Genomic DNA, 8,330 nt, shown 5'->3' on the forward strand with positions numbered 1-8,330 from the left:
AATCATGAGGGGATGGAATATGATGGAAAAGGCAACAAAAAGTCCCAGTTTAACTATAGATTAATCCTAAGGCTCAAAGTATGTTCAGTTAGCAGGAAAGTTAATGTGATTCGAGCCAGTCAATCTTCTTCATTGCTTATCAGAAAAAAACAATTGAGATGTGGTTCTGGAAAATACCCACAACTCCAATTGTTTTTTGAACCATATAACAGTACTAACGGGGGAAAATCTGATGGGCCGTCATTAATGTTGGTTAATTTTCAAGTTACATTGTATCGTTTTTCGTCATTTGTTTGGAATTACATGGTATTTTTTTCTTGGCATCGAATAAATAAGCCCCAGAGCTCATTTTCTATCTCACTATAGAAAATAAAATGGAAATAAGTATAGAAAGAGAACACAATGCTCCGTTGCCATCACACTCACAAAAACAGGTACCTGTTTAACCAACATAGGCAAATCCTGTGCTTTTAGTGGAACTTCGTTATTTGCGACAGCATCATCAATGCTTCTGTATTTATTAAAGGCAATAACTCGTCAAGCAAGTTCAACCAAAAGCTGTGTCTATAAACATAAATCGAGACAATTAGCGACTCGAGACTTAAAATACGATTATACATTCATGACTACACTTTGCAATCTCACCCTTCAACTCCATAACAATTGAACTTCCAAACTCGAAAACATAACTCAACTATAAAAACGCCAACTTCCAAACTCCCAATCACCATTCTAGTCCATTTTCACTCTACCCATTCCAATAACTCTAAGAATCCTAAACCTTTTACAAAAATATAAAAACAAATAAATGTACGATATATAACATCGAACTAAAAGAATATCTAACTATAAGTAGCTCAGAAATATATTCAAACAAGAAAATAGAAAAGACCCAGTATGTGTTTTTTGGCTTTGGGATGCATATGACAAAAGTCGGGGAAGAGACCTGGCAAGGTAGAAGCAAAGATCGGACACCTTAGAGGGATCACTGAGCTGACCCGACAAAATGTGCATGTCAAGCGAGTCCACTTGCCCACCCACAAAAAACGACCCCGTTGAGCGCCGTTCGCCTTGTCCACCACGTGGTGAAACACTCATGGGCCCGTCTGTACGATTCTGCATTCCCCCAACTTTCTTCTTGTCTCGTTCTCTAGTTGCTTGGTGCCGAAGCTTTTGTTCAGCCCCTAGACTGGAGTTGGTAAAGTTGTTGTATTGTTGGGTTTCACAGCCTGGGTGCTTCTTGTAAGTGACAGGGCGTTCTTGTTTCCATGTTCAAATTTCGAGGTGACTAATCCGACCGTGTATGAGGTGTTTTCCGGTGTCTCTGACTCTGGATGGTAAGTTCCGATTCACTCAGATATAAATACGAGTCGTGCTTTATTTTTTTATCCTCGTATTTGTCTATAAATATTTTTTTAAAGAAAAATTATTCACCATCTATAATACTGCACACTATATTTTTTTTATTAAATATATAATATATAAATAATAAATAGAAGAATTCAATTAGTTTAAAAAGAATAAATAAAAAAAGTAGAGTGTGTGGTGTGTGAGAATAATAAGTAAAAAATTAAATCTAAAAATCTCAAACAAGAGGTCCTTTTACGGATCCCAGGATGCAAAGTTCATTTGATGGATGAAGGAAAGGCCACAGACCAATTAACAAGAGTCGTCCCTCAATGAGACATACGTTTGGGTAGTGAAAATACTTGAAAAGTATTAAGAATGTTTGTGAATATTAGTGAAAAATTAATGAAAAATTAATAATAGAATAATGAATAATAGATAAAAAGTAATGAATAGTAAAAGAAATAGGTTAAAAGTAATAATAAAGTAAAGAATAGTAATGAGAGTACTTGAGGTACTCTTGGTACCCAAACGTAGCCAAGAGAACTTGGTGATGATGGTTCCAGTAATGGCAAAACCCACCAGGAAAGGCCAGTTCCGATTCCATTCTCTCTTGAAGAACATCGACTACGGATCGAACTTCGCATCTTCTCTTCGCTTTCTTTTCTTCAAATTCTACTCTCTCATCAAAGCACATATTATATAAGGGAAAAAAATTAAAATAAAAGAGAGGAAGAGGAAGAGGACGATTTCTCCTCCAACAAAGACAAACTCAAGTTTTAGATTTCATGTTTAACAGGTTTCTCTCAAATTTATTTCCACAATTTCTTTATTTTGTTTTTGCCCTCGGAGTTTTCCTAAATTTTTCAAAAGTTCTTCCACTTAAGGTTACAAACTGGATAGATGGAGAGGAAGAGGACTAGTGTTGTTCTTGAAATTGGAGAGAGAGGTCGGCGGGTTCATAGAAACAGAGGTGGAGAGGGAAAATGGAGATGGAGAGGGAGAGGGAAAAAAAAAACAATTCTTCTAGGTACAGGCAAATTAGCGTACCGATTTGCGAACGAAAGTGACATGGCAGGCTATTATCAGGCAAGGGCGTTTGTGTAATTGTAAAAAGTACATGAAGAAAAGAAAGTTGAAACTGAAATGAAATTTCAAGAATGGAAGAAGAGAACACAGCTTCCCTCGTCTTCCCCAAATCGCTTCTTGCGTAACAAAAAGAAAAGAAGGTCTGAAATGAAATACGAAGAAGAGAACAGTCCGCTTCCCTCCATCTCCCCAAATCTCTTCCTCAACACAGGCATCCCATCTGCACGCGACGGCGAGATTGATGTGAAGTGTACTCTGCGCGCGACAACCTTCTCTTCGGTTGAAAAAAGGGAAAGACAGAGAGTGGAGGTATGTCTCCTCTGCGCGCGACATCAGGACGGTCTCCTCTACGCGTGACGGTCTCCTCTACCCGCGACGGTCTTCTCTTCGATTTGTTTGAAGCTTTTAACCTGCGTAGATTCTTCTCTTTTTCATTGTTTGTCCATCTAGAGCTTTTGTTTGTAAAAACACATAAACCTGCGAATGCAGTTCATATTTGAGCTAGACAGAATCTTGTGTAATTGTTTGTCTATCTGAGCTTCTGTTTTGTATGTTCAGTACTGTTATTGTTCACGTTTTTTTCCCCATGAACTCAAAACTTTAATTATGAAGTTTTCTTGAGAAAAAGAAAAAGAAAACAAACATAATAAAGTAAGATAATGTAAAACCAAACATAGATTAAAGTCCTCTTTATATCAATATATGTGTTCATTTATATTATTTTAGTTCCTTATATAAATTTCTATGTTTTTATTTTGGCAGAAATAATGATGTTGAACCGAGGGAGGGATTGGACAGCATTGTGGAGGACTGAAGATTTATTGAAATAATTTCATTTGATGGTTTCTAATTTTGTTGGTGTATTTCATTCCATGGTTGAGACTTGTTTATGTTATGGCTCGGTGTATTTCATTCCATGGTTGAGATTTTGAGTTGTAATTGTCAATTAATACTTGTGAAGCTGTGAAAGTTGGGAGTATTATGTAATTAATATTGTAAGTGTTAATCAATATATGCAATGAAATGAGGTACAGGACTTGATGTTATGCTACTGAGTGCAGGAATTTTGTTAAAGTAATACTAAGTGAGTGCAGGAATTTCATTCCATGCTTGTGAAGTTGAATGAAGTTATATTTTGTTAAAATGAAATCAGGACTTGGAAGCATTTTCTATGTAATATGTGGATGGTTTATTTTTTCCATGTATTAAGACCATATCTGGATTAAAGAAGATAAGTTACATGCATTTTAGCCCACTTTGAGGCTGTCAAACCAAATCATCAAATTACAATCATTCTGGTATCAACCTGTTTAAAGTACTTTCATTGGGACAAATAATGGGACAAATAATGGATGAACTGATCTGATAATACATCTTAAAAGATTCAAATCATCAACTTAGCAAGATCGAATACATCAACTCGAGCAAACTCGAAATCCAAAACTATAAACAACAAGACTCCAAATAATCAACTGAGCAAGCTTGCATCTTCTAATATTTGTGCACTAAGAATTAGAGCCAATTATTTGCTATGAGAAAATGGCATCCATCTCTGCTTGGTTTACAACTTCTTGTCCTCCTTCAATCTGATAACAAGAGTAGTTCTTTTCTATTAGCATACCTACAAAACTTATAAATCATACACTGCATAATTGCCAAAATCAATTTTTTTTACTACAAGTGCCAAAAAAATAAAAAAAAAAAAATTAATGGCTTTACAGTTTTAAAATGTCCAAACCCTCCTAGAGAAGCAAAAGCCTTGACAAAAATGTATCATCCCACGTCTTCCTAACTGCATTGTCTCTTCTACGAATGTTCTCCTTTATCAAATGAAGTATATCCGTCCATATGAAAAATTCACATCTCGCTTGTGCAGCTTCTCCCTACACATAGTACGAACATTTAATTAACATGATAAAGTACACCTCCCAAACTAAAAAACAATATGCATTTATAGACATTTATAAACAATTCTAATGTTCTGTTTGAGATATGAACTACGGGTATAAACATTTATAAACAATTCCCAACTGCATGAAATTGTCAAGATTACTTTTACTAGGCCATTGCAGGACGTTCTTTGAAAATGAGTGAAGATTTGTTTGTAAATGAAATTGATGGCTAATGAGATAGTCATTATCAGCTGTACAATGTACTAATTATAAGTGAAATATAAGAGTTTTCATTAAAGGTTACTACGCTAGCAATCTGTGTATCACATGAAATTGTCTCCTGAGTTGTTGTTGTTACAGGTTTTTAAAAGTGCTAAAATCATATTGAATTGACTTTAAGCCTCAATAAGTTGTTACGTAATTTCAACCTCCCAAACAATATCACAGCTCTACTCTAAAACGTATATGGTATCTTCTAGTACATCTTTATAACATCCTAATAAAATTCAGAACCCGAGCAACAAAGGATATTCTAAATGCATTTCCATGGAAGGTCTAAGCTTTGTTAATGTAATCTTTTCTTAGAAGGCAATGAGAGAGAACTGGACCAGCACTTCTAGCCTAAATTGTTTGTTTGGTTAAAGAGATGGTAGATATACACCAAGAAACAATTTTGGAGAAGACAAAATCTAAGATGAAGAACTTGCTCTTTTGATTATAATAATATGGATACCCTTCACAGAGTACTCATAAACTCTGTAAAATTTTGGAACTGATAATACAAAACAACACTCATCTAGTTGCAATAACATAGGAAACTGAAAAAAAAAAGGGAGAAAAAAGATGCACTCATTGAAATCTGTAACAAATATAAACATATGAAGTTGCAAACTTTCTCTGCAATGATCTTGTATACTCTAGTGTAACTAAACATTATTTGAAGGATAATTACATCAAAATATATATTGTACCCCTATTTTTTTTTAATTAGAGGTAGCTTATTTATTCTGAAATATGCTTTTTCTTGGTGCGAATGACAAATTGTTTCTTGGTGAGAGTTATAAATTGTTTGTTTCATGGTTGTTTCGGTTGCTTGATTTTTACCCTTTTTTATTGATAGAGATGGTAAAAACCTAAATTCAAAACCTAACTTCTGAAAACCACAAAATCAAAATATATTCACAACACAAAGATAATCAACTGCATAATTATCACAGAGAGAGAGAGAGAGAGAGAGATACCAGTGGTAGCAACTGTGTTTGCAAGGCAGAAGCATGCGGAGATGATTAGGGCTCAGACCGTGGGGGTTAAACCAGAGAAGAGAGAAGGCACGAAAAATGGGAGCTTTCGACGGCTTGAAGAGAGAAGAGAATTGATGGCCTGGAGAAGAGAAGCAAACTGCGCACGCAAGAGAGAAGGCATGGAAAGGGGCTCAAAACATAGAAGTAGAGGGGCTCAAAACTGTGCGTTTTGTGCACATTTGTTTTGTCAACATTTTTCTTTTCACTTCAGATCCCGCCCAATTCATCTGAAAAATTTCAAACGGTTCGTTTCATTAAATTCATTCCAGGTCAGCACTTCGGTGCACATCAGTGCGCAATAGCGCCTGCCTTAAGACTTTTCCAAAAAAAAAAGATGAAAAACTATACAAAGGAGAGGGAGAGGGATAACATTGACAACTTTGGTTTGAAAGTAGGAAATGGGAAGAAGACACTGAGACGAAGACTAAGGCTGGAAATGAGAACGAACTGTTTTGAGATTAATGCCACATGGGACGTGGTTGCCCCACGATTCCCCCAGGCGGTTACATCCAACATTTCTCATTAATAAATTATAAGAAAAGATTTAGAAAAAATAAAATAAAAATGAAATCAATTATATATGAATAGATTTATATAATTCGATAACGTGCTTACGTTCACGAAATTATAAAGATATTTATTTTCTTAAAAGTCGAATACATTGCGCGCCAATACATGTGTGGCTGTACAAAAAATACAATATATATATATATATATAGAAAAACCCTAATTAGGATTATTAAGGCGTAAATCCTAATTAAGGGTCGGGTCAAAACGGTCTAAAAGCTAAAATCGGATCAAACCTTACGCTCCATAGCTCAGACCTCATTGAGAATCTACAAAAAAATCACAATAAATCTTTAAAGGGTTAAGTCATCAAATTGAGCCATCACGAAGCAAAACCAGACTCCACACAAAAAGCCCAACACCCAACAATTGTTAGGCTATGCTTGGAGACAGAGATGAGACATGAAATTTTCAAAACTTCTCATAATTTCATTCTCAAATAAAAAATATTTTTCAATTTTAAATTTTTAACTTTTTTATTTAATCATTACCTAATTATTATTTAAATATAAAAATTAATACAACTTTTACAAACTTCAAAACAAAACACAAAAATTAATACAACTTTTACAAATTTGAAATAATAAATAATATTGAAAAATTATATTCAAACAATTTTCTAACTTTATAATATTTTTATTAAATTTTTTCTCTCTTTTCTCTCAAAACTCAATAAAATATCTTCATTCAAACTATTTAACTACTACAAAATTATGAGATACTTCATGTGACGTCTCCAACCTCTGCTTGGGATGTAACAGAGATTTGAAGCATCAAAACATGCAACACATGGTTACATACCCCCGCTCATGACAGATAATATACAATGCATCATAATATGCAACTAGCAGTATATAATAATCGCAACAGAAAAATGGTGATTTATAAAATTTCATACCAGAATGAACTAAACATTTCAATAATTCAAGTAATCATAGATAGATGTTGGCTTACTAAAAGAGGTCCAAACAGTAAAGCATGAGTTTAGACATACAATGTGACATAGAATCTCCTTATTACAAACAACTTCAACAGGGTTCCATAAAAAGGTAGATGAAAACATCTTTCTAATACGCTCCATAGTGAACAAGACCATCTCTAAGAACATCATTATTAACTACATCTCTCGGTCGGGGTCGGATTCATTCTCAATCATCTGAAACCAAGGGGTAGAGTTCATCACCATCCTGTTTGTTAGAAGTTGATCCTGACACAGTTTCTACCATTTCGAGGGGAATGCTAGTGGAACTACCACAATGAAAATTTTTTGAAATCTCAGTAAGTTAAACAATCAACTTGCTCAAAGATAAGATATGCATGATTAATGATAAACATAAGATGTATGCCAAATATAAAAAATCCATATTTGTCTCTCATCCAGATTCCTCAATATCTTTCATAATAAATTTGATGCACTTTTTCTTACCGAAAATATTTTGTACTTCATCTTTTCAAAAATATATAATTTCTTATTTATTAAAGTCATTATTAACAGAACATAACATATGGTATCATCACAGCTCCCCATTTGCATTATGAGTACCTACCGGTGACTAGGGGTGTAAATTTGAACCGAAAAACCGATCCGAACAGGACTGGTTGGTCCGGATTTGAACCGATCCGATTCGAAACCGGTTCCTATATTATGAAAACCGATCGGAACCAGTCTGGTTTCGGTTCCGTAGTTTCCGGGACCGGACCGGACTGAACCGGACCGGTTAGAAAAAATATATATATAAAAATTAATTTTATATATTATACAAAATATTTATATATATAAGTTTTATTTATAATATATAATTATATATTAAATTTTTATATATAATATATAATTATATATCATATATGAAATAATTTCATATTATAATTTATAAATTATAATATAAAATGTTAATCTTAAATATGAACATTTGTAATTTGTTTGATCATATGTTATTAATATAATTATATATAAGATAATGTTATTATAATTTATAAAATAAAAGTTTAATCTTAAAGATGAAAATTTAATTGATCATATGCTTTAAACATAATATATATATTAAATTATTAATAACATTTTATCATAAGAAGTAACACTTTATTATATGTTTTTTACATTTTAAAAAAATCGGACCAGACCGAACCAAAAACC

The 8,330-nt window shown here is 33.4% G+C and overlaps 1 protein-coding gene across 2 annotated transcripts in view; it reads right to left on the reverse strand.

Moving 5' to 3' along the window:
• LOC121234052 overlaps positions 1–1,351 on the reverse strand; it is a 30,445-nt gene extending 29,094 nt beyond the window's left edge. For both annotated transcript variants that reach the window (XM_041129867.1, XM_041129861.1), the window contains exons 1-2: positions 947–1,351; positions 439–511 (exon numbers count right to left, since the gene is read on the reverse strand). In XM_041129867.1, coding sequence (XP_040985801.1) covers positions 439–511; positions 947–1,122 — 249 coding nt within the window. In that variant the 5' untranslated portion in view covers positions 1,123–1,351. The remainder of the gene's footprint in view (positions 1–438; positions 512–946) is intronic.
• Positions 1,352–8,330: the final 6,979 nt, after the last annotated feature.

Source organism: Juglans microcarpa x Juglans regia, chromosome 1D (genome assembly GCF_004785595.1).
Source record: "Juglans microcarpa x Juglans regia isolate MS1-56 chromosome 1D, Jm3101_v1.0, whole genome shotgun sequence".
Lineage (NCBI taxonomy): Eukaryota > Viridiplantae > Streptophyta > Magnoliopsida > Fagales > Juglandaceae > Juglans > Juglans microcarpa x Juglans regia.